General features: G+C 33.6%; 4 protein-coding genes across 7 annotated transcripts; 1 reads left to right on the forward strand and 3 right to left on the reverse strand.

Annotated features, from left to right (window-relative positions):
- Positions 1-485: 485 nt before the first annotated feature.
- Positions 486-10,074, reverse strand: LOC125050332 (3'-5' RNA helicase YTHDC2-like). The gene is made up of 12 exons (XM_047650088.1): positions 9,654-10,074; positions 9,332-9,558; positions 9,005-9,106; positions 8,439-8,585; positions 7,900-8,047; positions 6,729-6,873; positions 5,994-6,169; positions 5,750-5,871; positions 5,049-5,190; positions 2,346-4,624; positions 1,729-1,859; positions 486-1,038 (listed from the first exon to the last, which is right to left on the reverse strand). Exons 1-12 carry the CDS (start codon positions 9,865-9,867, stop codon positions 879-881), a joined length of 3,993 nt encoding a protein of 1,330 aa, XP_047506044.1. The 5' UTR covers positions 9,868-10,074; the 3' UTR covers positions 486-878.
- Positions 10,075-14,091: 4,017 nt separating this feature from the next.
- LOC125050248 (RNA-binding protein NOB1) lies at positions 14,092-15,594 on the forward strand. 2 transcript variants are annotated; one of them, XM_047649975.1, is made up of 3 exons: positions 14,092-14,780; positions 14,862-15,075; positions 15,409-15,594. In XM_047649975.1, the coding sequence occupies exons 1-3, from the start codon at positions 14,202-14,204 to the stop codon at positions 15,525-15,527; spliced, it is 912 nt and encodes a 303-aa protein (XP_047505931.1). In that variant the 5' UTR covers positions 14,092-14,201; the 3' UTR covers positions 15,528-15,594. The 2 variants fall into 2 exon arrangements, with proteins under 2 accessions (XP_047505931.1, XP_047505930.1); XM_047649974.1 differs by having other exon boundaries at positions 14,862-15,594.
- LOC125050249 (FAM172 family protein homolog CG10038) lies at positions 15,573-18,121 on the reverse strand. Of its 3 annotated transcripts, none has more exons than XM_047649976.1 (5): positions 17,737-18,121; positions 17,370-17,667; positions 16,534-16,885; positions 15,897-15,981; positions 15,573-15,709 (listed from the first exon to the last, which is right to left on the reverse strand). In XM_047649976.1, the coding sequence occupies exons 1-5, from the start codon at positions 17,855-17,857 to the stop codon at positions 15,630-15,632; spliced, it is 936 nt and encodes a 311-aa protein (XP_047505932.1). In that variant the 5' UTR covers positions 17,858-18,121; the 3' UTR covers positions 15,573-15,629. The 3 variants fall into 3 exon arrangements, with proteins under 3 accessions (XP_047505932.1, XP_047505934.1, XP_047505933.1); XM_047649978.1 differs by having other exon boundaries at positions 17,370-17,611; positions 17,737-17,870; XM_047649977.1 differs by having other exon boundaries at positions 15,628-15,732; positions 15,857-15,981.
- A 2,668-nt stretch (positions 18,122-20,789) lies between these two features.
- Positions 20,790-22,370, reverse strand: LOC125050546 (syntaxin-18). Its single transcript, XM_047650468.1, has 2 exons — positions 21,475-22,370; positions 20,790-21,092 (listed from the first exon to the last, which is right to left on the reverse strand). Exons 1-2 carry the CDS (start codon positions 22,249-22,251, stop codon positions 20,904-20,906), a joined length of 966 nt encoding a protein of 321 aa, XP_047506424.1. The 5' UTR covers positions 22,252-22,370; the 3' UTR covers positions 20,790-20,903.
- Positions 22,371-22,752: the final 382 nt, after the last annotated feature.

Raw genomic sequence — 22,752 nt, forward strand, 5'->3', positions numbered from 1 at the left:
CACCTTCCTCAGGTTACTTAAAAGACCCCACGTAACGTATGTTTGATGAATGTATAGGACTGTGTTTGTTGGTTTGATACAAATTTACACGAAAAAAACTTAACATTGTAACCTGGCAAGGCAATGATATTAAATATAATAGCTACGCCGACAGGTATCAACATCTTATTTTCTTAGTATTTGGTACTTGTAATGAAACACTTATAGGGAAGATTTATAGTAAAGGTCGAACGCGTTAAGTCTTGACTTCCGTATGTCAAAAATGTTTTTAGACACACGCATTCGCACATCGCGTTAAGTCAATAAATTTGACGATTCGGCCATGACATCTTTATATATATATAATTCTTCTGTGAGTGTGTATGTCACTGAACTTCTCTCAAACGACTGGACCGATTTTGATGAAATTTTTTGTGTGTGTTCAAGGGGATCTGGGAATGGTTTAGATTCACAAATCAGCCCGGCAGGTGGCGCTGCAGTCGGTACTTTCATACTTTAATATCCTAATAGCTTGAATTATCATGTAGGACAACGTCTGTGGGGCCCACTAGTACATATATAAAAAAACAAAAATAAACTTTAGGTACGATATTCAGCGGCAATACAATTGTACCTTTAATAAAACTTATATTCCGTTGTCAAACGAAACTAAATTAATTGTACTAACCATTAGAGTAATGTTTCATTAGACACCGATTGGTAGCGGTATTGCACTATCAACATTTGTGTTTTACATTACTGAGGATCGAGAAATAGTCACGCTATACCACGTGACCATTGACATACAAATTTGTTTGGCCTTAGTGATACGCCTGATGAAAGATGGCGTTTTTAGACATTTACTAATTTACTACTAGACGGGACGTTTAGGGCTTAATTCATTGGTCGTTAGGTTGTTTCTGTATGGGCCTCGGCGGATTGTGTCTCCTACGGCTTTGCAAAGCGGCAAGTAGACCGCGTCCGCTTGACGAGCACAGTTCCGTGCCATCGCGAGCGCCAGTCACACGGGCACCGCCAGCTAAACCATTTGTTATGTGCCTGCAATATTTTAATTTTTATACGATATATCGTCTAAAAAATCTTAGGTATAAGATTTAAAGTCGAGAAGTTCCGGGTGGTGGCATAACCAACTTTTTAGTTTGACATACGGGGGTAAACAATCTTAAAACCATAAAGGTTAACATTACATAAATTCTAAAAGAAATTGATTTTTTTTATATACATTGTTTAATAAATTAGAACTGGAAACTATTACAGAATGTACATTTAATACTTTTATATTATAATATATAGATTATAAAACAAAATGTATTTATTTCCGTAAGCGTAAATCTAAAAAATAATTTAAATACGATAATAGAAATTTATCCTTTTGTTATAGATTATAGATAAACTGTTATCTGGCTTCGGCTAAGAGTAGAATTAGGACACAGTACTTATAATTCAATTCTTAGTAGAAGTAGTTTAATTGTAATATTTAATAGAGTTTGTATGCAGTTTTTTTTATTTTTATAGTGTCGTGTACGCATCTTGTAGCGATGGCTCCGTTATGATATTTTCGTATGTACATAATTTGTTTTTTTTAAATCAAGTGTTTGTCTTAATTTTGGGGTCCAATCAAAAAAATCCTATATTTATAATCAATAAAAGATGGATCAAGCAGAAAGACTCTTTTGTTGTTAAATAGTATAAATCAAATTCAATAAAAAATATCGTTTTTTTTATTACCTGAGCATATGAAAGGGTATGTGGTTATTGCTGATCCAGTCTAAAGGCGTGGCTGCCTCTCCAAGGGCCGCTGCACCTGTTATCTTTGAAGCACCCGCACACGAGAATATCATTACCACGCGACTACCCTCCTATTATAGAAAATAATAATTTTATTCTCGGAGTACAATCGTAACAGTATATAATCAAATTAAATAGTTTGTCGATTTGATTATAACTACTGCTACTACTGATTAATTACATATTCACGAGCACATTGCTACTTTTAGCAGTGTGCCTCCTTCATTATACATGACCGCGTTATACAAATAATATTAGTAGAATAGCATAAGACTAGGTATGCCCACGAAACCGTTTCATCCGTTTAGTCGGCAAACTTTTTAAATCGTTTCAGTTGACACAATGTATGACAATAATTAATAAACTGCATTGATTAACAGGCGTTTTTAATTGCCCGTTGAGTGAACTGACAAAGGTCTGCTGTTCTGCTTCCTATACTGTAAGAATTAGTTAGTCTTTTTGTAAATTAAATCAATTACTGTTAAATATTGTGTTGTTTTTTCTATGTGTATGTACTGTCTTGTGATATAAAAGTAAATAGTTTTACTGAAACTAACCTGTTTTGCCTTCTGCAGTTTCTTGATAGTGTTTTGCGTAAAGGGGTAGCTGCCACTCGCTTGTGCCATTTCCACACTGTGCAAATCGTCCGCCTTTACTATAAAGTACCTCGAATTGCTTTCACCGTTTTCTGAATATTTCTCTATATTAGCTAGCAGGGTCTTTCCGTTTGGAGACATGGGACTCTTCGGCCCACTAAACGACTGAGCTGAGAATCCCTGTGGCATTCCATCATTCCTCCAGCCGGGTCTTTGACCATTCCTATAACCGTATCCCTGATAGAAACTATTCGCAAAGTCGTTCTGGTACTGCGGGTAGTATTTTTGCTCGTGCCGGTTAAACTGTTCGTCCTCCCGCCGCCACATCGGCGATTCGACAGTCAGAGGTTTCGGTCGCTGGCCTATGCCGGCGGGTTGGTGTAAGCCCACGTTTTTCTCTTCAGCTCCCAAGATGTGGACGACCGCGTTTAAGATTTGCTCATCGAGTGGCGTCATCGGTTTCCCTGGGTTGGACATTCGGCGAATGACTAGCGCACATAGTTTCTGACGCAAGTAATAAACGCTTATGGCGTCTGATGCGTCGGCTGTGAACGCCATCCAATCATCTAAAGTCAGGACAGCTGTATCTGGGGACGAGTTGTTCTCGTCTGCCTCGCTATCTGAATCGCTCGACAAACCTGGCGGATTGGCTCTTTGCGTTAACGCGCCCGAGGGCAGTCTAAGAGGCCCACTAAACAAAGCGACCGTAAGGGGAGTCACTAATGTGTTGCATCGGATAAAACAAAATCTGCCCACACGAGAAATTTCTTCGAACACCACCCAGTCCGTCGGTAAACTTTGTACTGATTTTTGAGATCCACTCACTCCGCCACCCCTGTGTAAAGTAGAACTGGGATGAAATGCGACTTTGACTTCTTTTGAAGTTCTCAGCGTACAGGAATCCCTATCTACTCTAGCGATGGACGGGTACAGTCCGCTAACCAGCACCGCTTTCACTACGTGCCACTTTTCAGAGTTCACGTTGACGTCCTTAATGTCACCCGAACCTCGAGCTTTAACAAGACCTAGAGCCCTCAACTGTGCCAGTAGCTGCGACCGATAGCCGACAATCATCTCCATAGTAGCCCCGCATATGAGATTTTTGGCACAAAACGCCTTTTCTGTGCCGTTAGCCCTCGCAGACTGCCACGCTTGGAATGCCCTCAATAACGCCATATGATCTGAATAGCTGTCCGCGGCGAATTCTTTTCTCGCTAAGCTTCCCTTCTTCCTATTTTCTGGGTTCATCGATATCTGGAACGGCTCTTTATTCGACAAGCTGCAAACGATGGTCAATATCGGGTCTAAACATTTCATGACGCACGCGTAGAGCAACATTTTGCCTAACTTTGGTTCGACCGTCAAATCTAATAAATGCTGGCCGATCTCTGTCAAATCTTCCATAGGAGTGAGAGCACCGACAGTCTTGAGTAGGGTCACGGCGTTCCTCACGGCTAAAAATGAAGGCGGCTCCAAAGCCTTCGATAGGAAATCCGCGATAGGAGTATTTCCGGGCGCCAACAGTTTTGTGTGGAGGCACAGCTCCTGCAGAGGAACCCTAAGAATTTCTGGGACCGAGTTGAGGGGTAGAGTTTGGAAGCGTCGTTTGGAGCACATGTGGAAGCAATGGCCCGGCTTGGTCCGTCCGGCTCTACCGGCCCTCTGCTGGCAGCACGCCCTCGAGGTCCACACGCATTGCAGGGAACAGACCCCTCCATTGGACTCATAATACTTTTCTTTGACTTTACACGAGTCCACGACGTACACGACGTCGTCTATCGTTATTGAAGTTTCTGCTATATTTGTTGAAATAATAATTTTCCGCGCATTCGGGAGCGGGTTGAAGACTTTTTTCTGGTCCAATGTCTGCATGTTACTGTGCAAAGTGAATATTTGATATTTTAAAGCACTCATTTCTGTGCAGGTCTGGATCATGTCTCGCAGAGTAACGATGTCGTCGTAGCCCGGTAGGAAGATCAGTATACTCCCTTTCGCCATGTTAAGGTGGATATGTTTGATTAACGCCAACATAAGATCGTGGTCTATGAGCTCCTCAGAGAAGGAGTGATGGTAGACATCTAAAAGGAAGTTGTCCGCCGCCGACTCTTCTTGTTCGTTGGATTTCGGTTCCTCGATTTGGTTGAAGCTGACGAGGCCTTTGGCACATTCTGAGTGACCGCCTTCTACAGCGTAGTCATAAGCAGTTTTACCATTTTTATCTTTAAATGTTGGGTCAGCACCTGAACAGAAATATTGACGATTAAAAAATATATATATATAGCTCTGGGAGCGTTCAAGTATTACGTAACGAATTTTTTGTTCTTTTGTAAAACGTTATGATGCGGGGCGGGGATTGAATTACGCGTTATTGTTAATATTATTTTCTACTTACACCACATAATAGTAACTAAAGAGTCACTAGGTGGTCACGAAACGTTTTACTATACTTGGGTATTGAAAAACGTTACGGCGAGTTACAGGGGGGGGGGGGGTGTCAAAAATTGCGTTACGTAATACTTGAACGCTCCCTCTACCACTATATATATTTTTTAACAACAATTGATTAGGTTAAACAAAGTAATTGTGAGATTAAAATATATAACATCTAATATGTCCGTGATTTTTCTCGATAATCGAGATGCAGCAAGTGGAAACCTGACATACCGAGCCTCAATATCTGATGCGCAGTTTGCGTCAGACCCCTTGCAGCAGCAGCGTGAAGGGCCGTCCTTCCACAGGCGGAGTGACGCGCGTCTACGCTCACACCTTCTGATAGAATCATGTACAGCACTTGGCTGAACGAGTCCTATAAAATAAGAGTTGCATATTATTTATTTCATGCATTTTATACATTGGGGAGCGTTCAAGTATTATGTAACGAATTTTGGGGGGGGGGGTTTCCCTCTTGTAAAATGATACGATGCGGGGCGGGGATTGAATTACGCGTTATTGTTAAGATTATTTTCGACTTTCCGGTACTTTGGTAACTTTTAGGTATAAAAAGTCACTGGGTGGTCACGAAACGTTTTACTATTGGGTACAAAAAACGTTACAGCGAGTTACATGGGGGGGTCAAGAATCTCCAAAAATTGCGTGACGCGTATGAACGCTCCCTTGGAAGCGGCATATTATTACATAATAATTGTATATAATGTTTCAGATACAATATAATTTTGAATGATAAATAAAAGTACATATTATATATATATATATATATGTTCGCCTACTTTAGGTTCAAGTTCTAATTTATGCTCAATACTTTACGCCTTAGATTACTATCTATACCCAGTGTATGTGCGTGTTTAAACTTTCTTTTTATTAATACGCGCACTCGCACCAGATTAAAGTTACATCACATGACTTACCAAACTACCCTCATTGAAGCACTCGTCTAAAAATTCATCCATATCAGCTTGCATTGCTGGATCAAGGTTATCTTTTTCCTCTTTAGTCCCACTCTCTTCTACTACATCACTTTGCTTTTGTCCTAAAATTATTTAAGGAAAAAAAATCAGAAAACTAGGAATTGAATGTTAGGTATTTATGTCATAATTAATTCATAATATTTCAAGGCTATTAAAAATTAAACAAGAAAAAAATTGTATCTACCCTCAAGATGCGACCAGTAGCTTTGTCCAGTTTTAAGCTTCCCTCTAAGCTCACGTTCCAATTGTGACATCTTCTTGTTGGTGTACTTGGTCAACTTTAAGACATCTTCTAAATAATGCCTTTGAACTTCGTGCAAACGCCCAGGTATACTTATCACTGGACATCCATTAAAATACCTGAATTTAATTATTATTTAAATAACTTCTGTTCTTGAGAAGAGGTTTCTTAACTTTAATTTGACTATCCTAGCTTGCTAAGTACTAACGTTGTACCACAATGAACGGTTTTGTGGCCGTTGATACACAATTGTATGCTAAAATAATAAGTCCTGAGTACATACCTATACTAAACAAAAATTTAATTTGTATAAAACAACTGAGTGCGACTCTCAGATCCCCGGCTATGCACCAATGGACTTTCTTTCTATGTACGCATTTAACATTTGCTCGAACGGTAAAGGAAAACATCGTTAGGAAACCGACATGTCTTAGACCCAAAAAGTCGACGACGTGTGTCAGGCACTGGAGGCTGATCACCTACTTGCCTATTAGATTTAAAAATGATCATGAAACAGATTCTGAAATCTGAGGCCAAGACCTAAAGAGGTTGTAGCGCCATTTTTTTTTAATAAAACACCTGAAAAGCACCTCGTCATTGGAAAACATTTATCTTAAAGGAGGTTAATTTAATTTCCGAAATAATGATACATACAGTAGACAGCTGCAAAAATCTTACCTGGAGAATATCTGCGTGTCCATAGTTGCAGACATGAGAATGACTTTTAAATCTTTAGTGCGCAAGGCGTCTCGTAATGCGATCAGCAGAAAGTCACTAAATTTATCTCGCTCGTGAACCTCGTCTACGAATACGTGTGTCACCCCTACACAAAAGTAACCAATATGTATGAGATCGGTGAATATGCAAGTAGTAATATCTTAATATATATAAATTACGTGTCACATTGTTTGTCCGCTATGAACTCCTAAACTACCGAACCGATTTCAATCAAATTTGCACACCGTGTGCAGTTTGATCTAACTTAAAAGATAGGATAGCTTTCATCTCAATTTATACCCGCAATATTATTTTATTGCAAAATATTTGTTTATTATTTGATAGTCACAATTCTAACAGATGGCGCTGTGTTGAAAGTACCAACGTTTCACATAAGCTACAATTTATTGGCATTACCACCAAAAAAGCATGGTGGTATGTAATATAACTAAAACCTTAGCCACAGCAACGCTTGGCCGGTCTGCTAGTAATATATAAAGTATATATACGAACACAGCAAGCGTACATTAAAATCTTACATCATCAAATCAATTTCTTTTTCGAAATGCCAACAACATTCGTTTGTAGTCGTTAGATACATTTAAAAAAAGATTGTATTATATACTGTCAAATTGCATATCTCCACTGTAGAATGATAACGTCGTAAGTCAAAAAACCATTTATTTTTTATTCTTAGACTCTTATGTCATTTAATTGGTATAATCATGAAGGATTTATTTATGTTATTAATAAATAAGTCTTTTTTCCCATCCAAAACTATGGACAAAAACACATAATATTTTAACGAACATTGACGAAATGAAACATTTTTAGTTTTTTTTTTATATATAATAGGGGTCAAACGAGCCTGCGGGACGTCCAAAAAGCGCAGTCATCGCAGCCCATAGATATTAGACACCCATTTTTAGTGGGTGCGTTGCCGGCCTTTAAAATCGTTTCCTGTAATGTTTGGTTGTCTGGATATACGAGGTTATCATTCTACAGCGACGATATTTGGTAGATTTAGTTTAGTTTACCTTTTTATAAATAAGGGGCTTATTTTTTATTAAAGCAAAACCTAGTATAGTGAATAGTTTCACTTGTGCATATTTATAGTTTTACTTCCACATACCAGTAAGGGCTTCATCACCCGCCATCAAAGTCCTAAGCAAGACGCCATTAGTGCAATAATGCAACACTGTACGCGGGCTAACACGAGACTCGAGCCGAATTTGGTAACCAATAGATTGTCCTATCTTTTCCATACGCTCGTATGCTACCTGAAATAATTTGAAGCGTCTAAGTATGCAAGTCGCGCGTAGTATGAGCAGTGTTGGCCTAGTGGCTTCAGCGTGCGACTCGCATGCCCGAGGTCGTAAGTTCGATCCCTGGCTGTGCACCAATGGACTTTCTTTCTATGTGCGCATTTAACATTTGCTCGAACGGTGAAGGAAAACATCGTGAGGAAACTGACATGTCTTAGACCCAAAAAGTCGACGGCGTGTGTCAGGCACTGGAGGCTGATCACCTACTTGCCTATTTAGATATAAAAATGATCATGAAACAGATTCAGAAATCTGAGGCCAAGACCTAAAGAGATTGTAGCGCCACTGATTTGTTTATTTAAGTATGCAAGTCGTTAGAACTATAAACGTCGTTTTCAAGTCATACCCGCTCAGCAACAGAAACAGCTGATATACGTCTGGGCTGCGTGCAGTAAATCCTGACAGGCTGTTTCATCTCTTGACAGTGCTCTAACACTAGCTGTGGTAGTTGGGTTGTTTTGCCACATCCTGTTGCTCCCGCAACTATTATCACCTAATTAAGCAGAAAACATAAGTTATGTTTGTAAAATGCATTACAAACATAACTTATTGTTTTCTAATAACATTAATACATAGATAATTTTAAAGCACATTTGGAAGATGTACTTTACCAAAAATCTGATTTTTGTCTAAATAAATTTCAAAATGTGCTGTAATAATAATATTTTGTCATACTTTTGATTTACTTATTTTCAAAGGATGCTTTGAATTTTGTCTCTACAACTATTACTACACTTTTATGGAACTATGCTTCTATTGTACTGTATATCAATATACAAAATATTTAAGAAAAATATTCAAATAGAAGAACATTTTAATATTTGGTCTCACTTTTATTCCTATATCCTCTCATTACATTCACATTCCTATTACAGAAGAATATTTAAATATATTAATAGGAAACATCTTTACCTGATTAGAGTTAATTGCATTTATTAGCTCATGTCTTTGTTCATAAACTGGTAATTTTTCTCTGAATTTAATCAAGTCAGGATTATATGATGTGCTTGGAACCTACAAACACAGAAATCTTATCACAACATGAAAATAATATAAAAATACAAATTTAGTTCAGGATCTAAAACCATATATAATCAGAAGAATAAATTTTATGATTTAAAGGATTAGAAAGTACATGACAAATATACATGACCATATATACATTAAACATCATATTATTATTGCTATAACTATTGCTTTTTCAACACAAATAAATTTTAAAATAAAATAAATATTTACCTGAGCAACACCATTATTCAATTGTCCCATACTTTTATGAGCTAATTGTGGACTCCGCTCTTTCTCTGGACAACAACTAAGATCTTCCTTTTCCTTACTTGTGATTGGGAATGCATTAAACAACTCAGTGATACTACATCTCATATTAGAGTCTAAAATCAACTTGGCATCATTTTGTATTATTGTTGAACCAATTCTTTTATATATTGTTATGTAGCGGTTAACACCTGAAACATTTACGAAATTTAAATAAATTTTTAAAAATAAGTTTTAAGTAAAATAAATAAGTCATGAGTCTTCTAAAACAAAACAAAAAATTTACCTTTCCCGCGTGACTTCGATTTGAGACCTAATTTTGCGACGGTCTCATGAATGAAGCCTCTTTCTTGGGCAGACAGAAAAGACGGAAATTTAAGTTCGGTCTCATTCTCATCACTAAGAAACTTATCCAACTGTATTTTTAATGCTATGCTGACAGATTCAGCTATAGGAAAATGCTTATTCCCTATGTTACGTTTACCCCTTTTAGAACTCATTTCTAAGATAATTATTTATTATTGCTTTTCAAATAATCACATTACATCTGAGCATGAAATTAGTGATCTACAAAGGTTTCAAAGCCGATTTGGAAAATCTTTGCTAAATGTTAATTACAGAAAATTGTTTGTTTTAAAATAGAAACCAATAAAAACTAAAATTACAGTATAAAAAGAATTACATATAAGTTGAATAGGCAACTGATACTTGACACTTGACAGTGACAGTAGACTATAAGTGTACAAAAATTAAAAATAACGTATAAAAAATCCCCTTGCTGACTAAAGTATGCGCTACACGGTATGAAACGGCGGTTTGAAACGAAATAAAAGCGAGTTGCGCTTTTCGGCTACACGGCAGGGTTCACAACCGTACGATAATTATCGTACATTTGCGATAATTTCATAACTATAGTGCTTTTCATGAAAGAAGTCCCGCGGAGATTTTTGGAACTAAATTTGACAGCTCGGTAATGTTGTCATTCGTCGATGTTATCAAGTTCGTTTGTTGTGGTAGATTTTTGTGAATTTTTAACTAGCTTAGTGCATTTTAAAGATTGATTACAATGCCAAAAGTTGTAAAAAGTTCGGCTCGAGAAATTATATTAAAGGTGAAAGAGTTCTGTGAAGCGGAACATAAGAATCAAGGTGTTTTAATACCACTAAACAATGTTCGGAAGACAGTTGCCGCCATAACAGGTACATTTTAGAGTTGCCATTTAATATTTTTTTGCTGTATTGATGGGAATTTTATGATATAAATTCGTTTTTGCGACAAAATTGAATAAATATATAACGTGATGAAACTAGGTAACTGAAATTAAAACATATATTACATATTAAATAAGCATTATAAACTTAAAGTTACTATTATTTTTAATTGTTCATAATTTAATTGCAGGTGTGTCAGAGAAAACTGTAACAAGAATTACAAACGAAGGTATAACAGCGGCGTGTACTTCGAAAAAATGTGTAACCCAACAATTATGCACTAAAACTCTTTTAAAATTGTATTGCTTTTCTCTACCCTATTTTCTTATCTTTTCCCTGTAAGTAGGTAAAACACCGCGAATATAAGTAAATAAAAATATACTTTTTACATAACAGACATATTGTTTCATCGAAGTATGCAGAAAATAATATTATTTGATAAACTACATCTGCTAAATGTAAATAAAATAGGTAAATTTTTTACTCATAAATGGCAACATTACGTCATGCGATTGCAGCGCCGCGTCTGGGGGACTTCTTTCATGAAAAGGACTATACGTACGATGTACGATGGTACATGACTATCGTACGCAGATTGTACGATAATTTCCAGTGTGATAAAAAATTTGATGATTACACAGATAGCCCAATAACAATTACAGTTTTTAGTGTCAGTGCCATCTATTGGCTTATTTTTCTATTAGGAACTTATGCTGTCACAAGGCAACTACAGCAGATGAACATAGCGTTAATGTACAAACACAAAAACGCATCAGAATGCACAGCCAAAAAATTCACGATTTGTATGGTGACGCAGATTTGGAAGTCTTCGATAACATTTTAATACCTAACGAATTTTAAGTGATAAAAATAATATGCGATGTTTACGGACAATAGGTATATCACTTAGAGCGAACACCATATTATTGTTCAACGAGAAAATATTGCGTATTTTTGTTCCTCTTTGACGGAAGAGATTGAATTATTATTATTTTTTTCAATTTGAAAAACACAAGTTTACAAGATTTAAACTATAAATCGTTTGCAACATTTTATTTTCACGTTTCATATGATTTTTTAAAATATTTTTAGCCATTTTCCTGACTGTACGATAATTTATCGTATATCGTATAAAAATTTAGGGTGTTTATTTTGAAATTGATTCAAAAATTAGGAAAAAATCGATTAATAAAAAAAAAACGATTATGATTTTTTACGCAGAATGTCACATCCCTACGAAGACGTCTTATCAGCGCAACGTTATTTTGGACACTGTTGGTTTTAAACCGTGTACTGCCGAACGCGTGGTTTTAAACAAGCGGCTAGACGATTTCAAACCAACGGTTTTGGTCGCGGTTTGCAACGCAAAGCGTGCTGCCAAGGGCATACCAAGGTTAAACGAAATTTGGCATAAAACAACTATCCACACGGTTTGAAACCAAAGTTTCAAACCGCCGTTTCATACCGTGTAGCGCATACTTAATGCACAAACAGTGTCAGAGCCATAAAGGAAAAAAAACATATTATATAGTGCTTTTCATGAAAGAAGTCCCGCGGTGATTTTTGGAACTAAATTTGACAGGTCGGCAATGTTGTCATTCGTCGATGTTATCAAGTTCGTTTGTTGTGGTAGATTTTGTGAATTTTTAACTGGCTTAGTGCATTTTAAAGATTGATTACAATGCCAAAAGTTGTAAAAAGTTCGGCTCGAGAAATGATATTAAAGGTGAAAGAGTTCTGTGAAGCGGAACATAAGAATCAAGGTGTTTTAATACCACTAAACAATGTTCGGAAGAGAGTTGCCGCCATAACAGGTACTTTTTAGAGTTGCCATTTAATAATTTTTTGCTGTATTTATGGGACTTTTATGATATTAATTCGTTTTTGCGACAAAATTGAATAAATACATACCGTGATGAAACTAGGCAACTGAAATTAAAACATATATTACATATTACATAAGCATCATAAACTTAAAGTTACTATTATTTTTAATTGTTCATAATTTAATTGCAGGTGTGTCAGAGAAAACTGTAACAAGAATTACAAACGAAAGTATAATAGCGGCGTGTACTTCGAAAAAAATTGTAACCCAACAATTATGCAACAAAACTGAATAAAAAATTGTATTGCTTTTCTTTACCCTATTTTCTCATCTTTTCCCTGTAAGTAGTTGGTACACCGCTAATATAAGTAAATAAAAATATACTTTTTACATAACAGAAATATTGTTTCATCGAAGTATGCAGAAAATAATATTATATTTTGATAAATTACATCTGCTAAATGTAAATAAAATTGGCAAATTTTTTACTCATAAATGGCAACATTACGTTATGCGATTGCAGCGCCGCGTCTGGGGGACTTCTTTCATGAAAAGGACTATACAAAATAGTATCGTAACAAAGACTATACTACTCTAGCAAAATTTATAAAAATCGTTTTAATCATAGACAATGTTCTGTATCAAGCAATTAGTCACAATTAAAAATAAACATCTTTAGTTTTAGCTTGGTTGAATTAAACCAACTTTATATCTGGTTTTTCTTTTACTACATACAAATATAACTATCCATTACGGATCAATATCATTCCCAAGATACGACTCACGATCTTCTTACGCCAGTCTTGTCAGTCTTCCAATAAAATTATTAAGATCTACCCTCGATTTCATCGTTCCCATCTTGAAAGTCAGTTCGACAAACAAAACTACTTCTAGTTTCAGTATTTTTCCTTAAGTCACTCGTGCTCGAAAAAAGCGGACAGCGTTTACTGTTATTGACTGTCACAGAAATAAGAGAATAACAAAAATGCCGTTAAAGTATTAAGGGTGGATACCATGGTAAAATCATTACAATTATGTCATACGGGAGTCAAACTTAGCACTAAGTTTCGCTTCTGAATCTTACATTAAGATACGCTAGTCACTGGAAAGTGCAAACTTGATTAAAACAGATTGCAATAACATAATCTCTATTCACAGGAAGAGTCCACACTATTAGTATGCCTCATGTATACCGACAGGATTTGAGGATTTCCATTAGTGGGTGGATTAGTAAGACCTAATACACTTTGGTATTTAAAAATTGTTACGAATCCTGTTTATTTTTACTTGTGTTAAATATATTGTTACTGTCTGGTGTTGGCTTCCAACTATCTACACTAGTAAGTAACATCTTCAGTTTCTATACTAATAAAAAATATTGCAGGAATTTCCATTTTCCACACACACACACTGTTGTATGTGTATCAATGTAGTGAAGCTATGTTATTATTGAAAGATCAAAATCTTATTACTCTGAACCGATTTATGTATTAAGAAAGGATTAGATCATAGATATATTAAAGGTTTATCTCGATATAACTTTTAGTTTCCAGAGCTATATTTTTACAAATAAGCATTAATCAACATCAAAACTATTCAGTGTCTTTGTTTCATAGTCTGCCCATCAGTCATGTGTCAAATTAAAACCCTATTATGGCTAATGTACAAACTTTCAACTGCCAACTGCCAAGTAGATGTCATATTTTCTCTGGATTTTGTGAACACATGTTCATGTAGTTCGAGTAATTGTATTCCTTTAAAACATATTATTTATTAACTCACATGGTAAATAATAAATATGCCGAAATTAATAAAGCATCTTGTAGTTGATACAACAGCTTTCATCAAAGCTGAAGATCTTCAGGAAATAGCGGAAAATATCTATACAGTCCAAGAAGTTGTTGATGAAATCACAAACGATCGACAACGGAGAAAACTTGTAGTTTTACCGTACGATTTAAAAGTTAAAAATGTGTTTATCGAAAGCATCAAATTCATCACAGAGTTCTCTAAAAAAACTGGTGATTATACAAGCCTTTCAGCAACTGATATAAAGATAATGGCCCTTACTTATCAGATGGAGAAAGAAATCAGTGGTATTGAGCATTTAAAAACTGAACCAACAATGCAAAAAACTGTAAAAATTACGGGTTTATCTGGGCATACACAGGACACTAACAAGGAGGATGACATTATCAAAAATAATAATGAAGCTTTACAGGATACAACTAAAGTAGTAGAAGAGCACAATGATGAATCTCCTAAAATAAAATGCAACGAGGATGATGAAGACAGTAAATTTGCTCATGAAATAGTTGAACAAATAAAAAACATGGAGTTGACTGATGAAAAAGAGGCAGAAAACATTATAGTGAAGGTAATACTTTAAATTACTTAAGGTTTAGAATGTATAGTTTGTTAATAACATATATTCTATAGTAGTCTTTATATGTTCTAGGTTGAAGAAAGTGAGTCAGATGAAGCAGAGTTTACAAGTGAAGATGATGATGATGGCAGTGAATGGATTACACCTAGTAATTTAAAAGAAAAGAAAAAAGAGATGGACCTTGGTGAATTTGAAGAAAAGAATGTTGATGTAGCCTGCATAACATCAGACTTTGCTATGCAAAATGTGCTTAAACAAATTGGATTAAATGTCACAGCAGTAGACGGTAGAATCATTAGACATCTACGTACTTATATATTCCGCTGTACAACTTGCTTTAAAACTACTAGTGTCATGACCAAATTATTTTGTCCAAAATGTGGACATGCTACATTAAAGAAAGTAGCTGTTAGTGTTGATGAAAAAGGAAATCAACACATACACATTAACGGACGAAAGCCCTTATCAGGTAGAGGCAAACGGTTCAGTTTGCCAACTCCAAAAGGTGGTCAGCACTTTCAATATCCTATATTAACTGAGGACCAGCACATACATAAGAGATTTGCTACAAAACTAGCTAGAAATAAAACAAATGCATTAGATCCTGATTATCTTGCAGGGTTTTCCCCATTTGCTATGAAGGATGTTAATTCAAAATCTGCTGTATTAGGAGTAAGAGCGGATAAGCAAGACTTAAAGTATTGGATGAAACATTACTCTAAGGATAAGAAGAAATAAGAAATGAAATTCATAAGTTTTTAATGATTTTTATTTTAAAAATATATTAAAAAGTATGTTTTTTACCTTTGTGCATTTTGATTACTTTTAAAATTATATTACTTAACTTGCCAACTTAGAATCAATAAATTTAAAGACTGAATCCATAGATGCATAAGATGACATTTCGTGTTGTGGATGACCTGAAGAAAGCGGAAAGTTAAAATCAAAATCAAAAATCAAAATTAGTTTATTCAATTTAGATGCTTCTTAGAGCATGCTTATGAATGTCAACAACGTTTACAAAATTCACGAAAGATCAAGACTACGCCAAGTGGGATACATTAAAAGATTTTCTAAACATAAGTTAAGACATGTAAGTGGGATTACCTGCTGATAATCTAGTGATTTCAAATTCCGGGGTCTTCATTGGTGTATCCAAGGGTGATGTGTTTGATATCCAGTTAATTGAAACCTGAACATATTTAATAAATATAAAAGATAGCTATACCCCGCCAGGCTTCGCTGTGGCACATTGTGATTGAATGGTTGGGAATGAGTAACATTTCATATAAGTTTTAAGTGTTAATTTTGCAATACTTGTGGTAAAAAAAAAGATAAAAACAATCCGATGCTGTATACATTTGTATCATGCTAAAATTTGAGCTTGATTGGTGCAGACCTTTTTGAGTTTTTGAAGCGTACACAAACCAGCATAATATTTTTATATATATAATTATGTAGCTTTTATTCTTTAAAATGTGCAATCTACAACAGAGCCAGAACATTCTGGATATTTTTTGGATCCTTGGTCCAAAGGAAGAAAAGGGATGTAATAAGATATTTGAGTATAGGACGGGCATTCTATTAGCAATTAACTATTAAATTCATATAATACTTTGAAATTTTTAGTTTATGTAAACTTACAATAAGTAATAATTAGACAATTATTGTAGTTTTGTGTAACATGTTTCTTTTTTCTTGTGTGGCCTTGTTGGTGAAGCTATAAATAAATAAATTATCTTACTTTTCTTAATGAGTCAGGAATTATTGCTTCTGAAAATGAATGAACTGAATCTGTCATGGCTACTGCCTTGACTCGATTTTCAAAGTCATTCTTAAACTTTTGAGCTAGCATTACTGTAAGAAGTCCACCATAACTATGTGCTACAACAACAATATTTTTAGCTTTTGTGCCTGAAATATATGTTTTCCAGACATACTGGGCATGTTCTTCACTTGTGTTACTTTGTGGAATATCTTTATTTCTTTTATAATTCTCATTGGGATTCATTATAAGTATGCCAAAATTACGTTTGATGCCCATTTGGATGTATGGGATCTGTGTTCCCATATCTAAATTATTATTGATGATGAGTCTGTAAAATAGAAATTGCATACAAAGATAGGCTGGTGATGTATTTGTATAGTACATCTTGCTATGGAATTGTACTTATAGGTAGGCACCACTTCTCATTAATTAATAAGATACTACATTGAGACTGTAATATGGTCACTTTGTAGAATGACTTGCTCTCAAGCACATAACTTTTATCATATAGTAGACTTTTATTAACCATAATAGTTTCTGTGATTAAATATATTCCTATTTAAAAAAGTGTTAAGTGAATATAAAAAATATAAGATATTTTGACAGATTAAAAAAAAATTAGGTTTATAGTTTACTCTTGGATCAGAATGTTACTAAAGTAATTTATCTATCAACATTATCGTACAACTGTAGTGACTTAATATTTTGTAGGAAAAGGTCTAACAAGAGTTGTGGTCAGGTGTATATACCTGATAATAGATAATTTGACAATCCAATACTGGAGTACATGGACACGTTAAAGAAAAACTTACGATCTTGCCCACTGGCCAGCTCGAACGGCACCACTACCTTGAATTAATACCATAAGAGTTTTCTGTGAATCATAACCCCTTGAAGCAAAAACAAAAGTTCCATTTTCGCCAGCATCTGTAGGTACTGGTAACCTTAATAGATTGACTTTGTTTTGTAATAATTGATATACATATTCTGTCACAGCAGCTCCAAGTTTCTCGTAGTGAGCCTGGCATTCTTTTTGATCACTACTGATTTTGTACTGAAATGGTTCATTTGTTAAATTTCCATCAACGCCGATTTTCCTTAATTCGCCTTCTGTAAATTATTACAGAAGGAATTTAAAATTATATTTAAGAACTAAGATTTTTCTGCTTATATACTCACCGGTGTTAAAATCATAGCCCAATTCGTGCATATTCTTTATTACATCCATTTCTTTGGCCGTATTAATAGCTCTGTAAGGTTTTCCTGTTTTGATAACGTTTTTCAAAAGTTTTTTCAACATAGATGACTGCTTTGCTTTAAGCTTTAGTCGATACGAACATTTTAATTTTCTTTCTTAACTGTGTATAAACAAACTTCAAAGATACTTTGTGGTTTTAACGCTAAATTAGTGTGTAGAACAAAGTAGAAGACTCGCTAAGTCCTAACCTAGTGTGTTTGATAACACTGATAAGCTTTATATTATGTACTGAGCATCTATATTATGTATCTTCTATATATTTAATAAATGAGTAGATGTTAAACTTTAGAGTAAAAAACGTTGTAACCTACTAAGTACTAACCTATTTTATTTTATAATTTATATACATACATCCAAAGTTTTTTTTTAATTGTCTTTGGCCTTAGCAACGGCTTTTTGTTTATAATTTGATAGTATAAGATCCCGCTATACAACGACCTTCACCGAGATGCTTATTTAATGAAACTTATTTTATATTTAACTAGCTGACCCGGCTAACTTCGTTCCGCCTTAATAATAATATCGTTGTTACTTTAGTTAAACTTATTTTAGGATTTCATTAAGGTGATAACTTTTTTTGCAAATAGAGAAATGTTTTATTGCTTGCCATTGCAAAAGAAGAATGGCAGTTTTACACATTGGGCCTCTTCTCTTTATCGCCAATATTGCGATACTGCATGTTAAAGCACTTTCTGCTTTACAACATTTTTTGATGAGGTAACACATGTTTTCGATCAAGATCAAAGCCTGGTTATGCATCTCCTCATTTACCTCAAGTTCGGAATTTCTTGAAGTGACACGAATTCGACGTAAAATGATGCGTAGTTTTGTCAACAAATGTCACCACATGCCGTGTGCATTCGTAAAATTAATTAATTTATTAATTGTTATTCGATAACTTATCCGATATTTTATTACTTATTCTGCTATTCGGAGTGGAGAAAAATCCATCAAAAAAGACATAACTAACATCGGTCCAGCCGATCTCGAGTTATAAGTGTTGTAACAAACACGACTTTCTTTTATATATATAGATTTAATATGTCAATAAATATAATCCATATGGGTTGCCTAGCAAATTTCAGTCCAGAGTATGTTTGATTAATATTAAAAAAAATTTTTTTTTTTAATAATTTGCATGTAGTACATTTTTTGAACTTTTTTCAATCAATATTTTTAATCAGGGTAGTATTATATATGTATCACTAAAACCTTCTTTTATACTAAAGATGTATATATACTTTAGTGTCACTTAAAAAATTAATTGATTAAAAACAACCTAACTTTTGCATATTGTATGGGCTTCATACTTTCGATTGGTATAGAATTTATCTAATAATCATACCGGTGAAATGTTTAAAAAAATATTTTTTTTTTAAATTAATTAAAAATACTCTGGACTGAAATTTGCTAGGCAACCCATATGGATTATATTTATTGACATATTAAATTATATATAAAATAAGTTTCATTAAATAAGCATCTCGGTGAAGGTCGTTGTATAGCAGGATCTTAGACCATGATGCTGTCACAATTTTTACATAGCGTTTTCCAATTACAGAGCATTATGCGACTCAGTGCCGCATAATGCTGAAGCTTAATTGGAACGTGAATTAGTTTTCAAATGCATCAGCAGGGTGCGCTATGTCAATGTTGAAAAAAAAATGTTCTGAATAGAGTTAGCAACCTCATTAATGTACAAATAATGTGGTTAACAATAATAATTGGTTGAAAACTTTTTACGCTTATTTTAATAATCAAATTATTTCATTAACATTTTTTTTACTGAAATAAGAGAAAACCTTTAAAGAATATAAGGTTTTAACAAGCTAAATTAACAGTAAAATATATAGTTTCATGTAAGAAGTTTACATCATTTACGTTTTGAGTAATTATTTTAAAATGATTTCTAAAAAAATTATATACTTTTTCAAAACCATTGCAATGTTTACAAAAGTATAATCCTGTAAAATAAATGTGTTTACAGATCCGAATTTTAAAATAAAATTGTATTCACATTTTAAATGTGGAATATAAAAAAAGTAACTATTTATACCTTCATCCATACTTATATTTTTTTTTTAGCAGTTTGAAATAACTTTAATTATTTTCTAAATCTACGAGGAAACAAATTTTTCAACAATAAATAATATTTACTAATGAAAATTTCGATAAATGCCAACTTAAAGAAAAACACTGGTACGTATAAGTATTTCTCTTCAGTCTTCAACGAACCTTCGAATAACGAATTCCATGAAAAAATATATGGAACTGGGTTTTGAACTAGCGGACAGTTTAAATTTCTCTGTAAAACTGTACTCCATTACCTAATCAAATGCTGCTGCCTTTTTCACATTCCTATTTTATGATAAAATGGGGTTCCTTCCTACACATGTATATCAGTCTTTTAGATGTATTAGAGAAAGAGAAGCTATTAATAATTACGAGAAATTTTATTTGGAATACATGACGTTTCTTGTTTGTGTTTCTGATTTACGGATAATTTTTATTATCGCAACGAGTCGCGTCAACAACGAAACTTTTATATACTCTCCATTATTAAATATATTACTCTTAGCGAAGACCAATAATTACTTGTAAGACTTGTGGCAGAAATATTTCTGTCGTTCGCAATAGGAGAATCATAGTCGTATAATATGTAGGTAGGTGTTGATTTAATTAGTACACTACATCCAAAACAATACATCTTATTAATAATTGTTTATCAAAACAAATGTCTTGATTTTCAAGTAACAAAATCCATAGGTATTTTATTTTATATATATACTTAAGTCAAATAACAAATAGATTGTTTTTCAATAATTATTACTAAGTTTATTGGTAACTTGAAGAGGCAACTTTTGTGATGCATACATCCATTTCATCAAATGTACAAATCTCTTAAAAATTTAACATTAGTAATACAAAGTTTCATAGGGGCTTTTATGTTTGATAAATAAAAGTAAACATTATTTAAGGAAAATTTATTTAATTTAATAAGTTAAAGGTATTACTTATAATGTAAAAAAATTATATAAAACATAAAAAATACATTAAGTGAACACTAATTTTTTCAAATTATTATCTTCTAATCATTATACCAATCTAAGAAAAGAAGAGTAAAGGACATGACAAGTAAGAAGAATAATATATACACTCGTAATCCTGCGTTTCTTTGAATTGCCTGCTTAATTTGATCATTTGCATCTTTCATTGTTTCTGTGGTTCCTACTACAGTATTGGCAATGCGATCAATATCCTGCTCTTGTTGTAAAACCTGGAGTTTCAAAATTATTTAAAACTTTTTAAACATAGATAAAAAGTTGTTAAAAATAAAATTGTATGGGTTACCATATTTAATTTTTTTTAATTAAGTATTTTATAATGATGTTATATTTATGTTTTCAAAAATTGTCATAAATTTCTGTCCACAAATTGACATAGATAAAAAAATTATGATTATGATTTTTTTTTTAATTAATCAGGTATATTTAACATACTTCAAATGTTTCATATAATCTAGTTTTGTAGTTTTTGAGATATCCACACATTTCTTAAGGGTGAAAAATAAGTAAATATTAAATTATAGTGTTAAATATTCTAACTATGACTAATTTTATAGGCTAACAGCTTAGCTTAGTTAATATATTGGAGTATACCTTTTCAGTAAATATTTCTTGCAACTCAGCTATATGTAAGACTTTGCTTTCAATTTGTCTCACTTCTTCCGTCAAACTGTTTAGCTCATTAAGGAGTAGGACATTTTCAGATTCAAACATTTGCAACTCTTCAGCACTTAATTCACCTTCATCAGATAAAACTGCTATTTCATTCTCTGATAGCTCAAGTTTTGTTTTTGTACTGTCAATTTCTTCTAAATCAATTTCATTCGCTTTTTCAACTCCAACAGTGAAAGGGTTTGGTATGGAAGATGTTTTCTGTGGCAATTCTAAACGTGAGAGTTTTCGCATATCTAAGGCTCGCTTTACACGAAAAGCTTTTAATTCACTATGTATTTTACAGACTGCTTTTAAATAAGTATCTATAAGATCAATCACTGCATCCATGTACTCTCGCATCTGTTGTGATACACCTAATTTGCGGTTATCACTCCTGAATTCTTTAATAAGATGCGAGCATGTATTGATGATTCTTTGAGCACCTGTGTCTATTTGATCACGTTCATACTCCGTCATTTCATTCCCCGATATGTCATTTAAGTAGTTTAGATACCTCTCTCTATGCTCTAACAAGAAATCTCTTAGTTTTGTTATTTGAGAAGTAATGTCCTTTGCAGTTAACATAAAACCATTTTTATTAGATTTTTGCCGCAAAATAACTTTCTTCTCTTCTGGAATCGGACTTAAAATACCAAAAGTCTTATTTCGTGTTTTTACTGTTTTTATACATGCTTTAAATAAGGGAGTTATATCCATTTTGTCCTATTAATTGTTTAATAATATATAAATTCTTCCCAGTTCTTATTAAAAATCAACAAATTATAAAAGGCAAAAGCACAGATTTGAGATTATTGATTTAGAACACAGACCTCAGCAAAGTTTAGTTTAATATTACAGAATACAGAATAAGTAAAGGCAAACATTAATATCGGCACTCGATTAATCTGGCTAATGAAAGCCGGAAACCGCGGCAAATAAGAAACTAATTCTATTTAACTACTTATCCCATTTATACTGAACTGTTAGGATAGTAGGGTATAGTTAGTAATAAATAAATAGTATCATGAAATTTCTCGCTAGCAGTAGTAGTAACTAATTACTGCCCTGTTGAGAAGACTAAAATTATACTTTATTATGTATTATTATATATATATATATTAGGTACCTTATACAGCTTAATCAAAGGCCGAATCCCAAAGATTTTCATGTTCCCTTTTTTACTTATTTTGCCTAAGTTTTTACCAGTCCAATGACATA

This window comes from Pieris napi, chromosome 6, assembly GCF_905475465.1.
Source record: "Pieris napi chromosome 6, ilPieNapi1.2, whole genome shotgun sequence".
NCBI classification, from domain to species: Eukaryota; Metazoa; Arthropoda; class Insecta; order Lepidoptera; family Pieridae; genus Pieris; species Pieris napi.

What these genes read in the sequence shown, in the direction of transcription:
- LOC125050248 (XM_047649974.1), top strand. Translation starts at nt 14,202, where the DNA reads ATGCCGAAATTAATAAAGCATCTTGTAGTTGATACAACAGCTTTCATC. An exon ending in CAGAAAACATTATAGTGAAG is followed by an intron (nt 14,781 to 14,861) that starts GTAATACTTTAA and finishes TATATGTTCTAG; the next exon opens with GTTGAAGAAAGTGAGTCAGA.
- LOC125050546 (XM_047650468.1), bottom strand. Translation starts at nt 22,251, where the DNA reads ATGGATATAACTCCCTTATTTAAAGCATGTATAAAAACAGTAAAAACA. An exon ending in AAGAAATATTTACTGAAAAG is followed by an intron (nt 21,093 to 21,474) that starts GTATACTCCAAT and finishes TTGAAACTCCAG; the next exon opens with GTTTTACAACAAGAGCAGGA.
- LOC125050332 (XM_047650088.1), bottom strand. Translation starts at nt 9,867, where the DNA reads ATGAGTTCTAAAAGGGGTAAACGTAACATAGGGAATAAGCATTTTCCT. An exon ending in GACACGCAGATATTCTCCAG is followed by an intron (nt 6,170 to 6,728) that starts GTAAGATTTTTG and finishes AATTAAATTCAG; the next exon opens with GTATTTTAATGGATGTCCAG. An exon ending in ATACCCTTTCATATGCTCAG is followed by an intron (nt 1,039 to 1,728) that starts GTAATAAAAAAA and finishes AAAATATTGCAG; the next exon opens with GCACATAACAAATGGTTTAG.
- LOC125050249 (XM_047649976.1), bottom strand. Translation starts at nt 17,857, where the DNA reads ATGTTGAAAAAACTTTTGAAAAACGTTATCAAAACAGGAAAACCTTAC. An exon ending in GGGCTATGATTTTAACACCG is followed by an intron (nt 17,668 to 17,736) that starts GTGAGTATATAA and finishes AATAATTTACAG; the next exon opens with AAGGCGAATTAAGGAAAATC. An exon ending in AATCACTAGATTATCAGCAG is followed by an intron (nt 15,710 to 15,896) that starts GTAATCCCACTT and finishes CGCTTTCTTCAG; the next exon opens with GTCATCCACAACACGAAATG.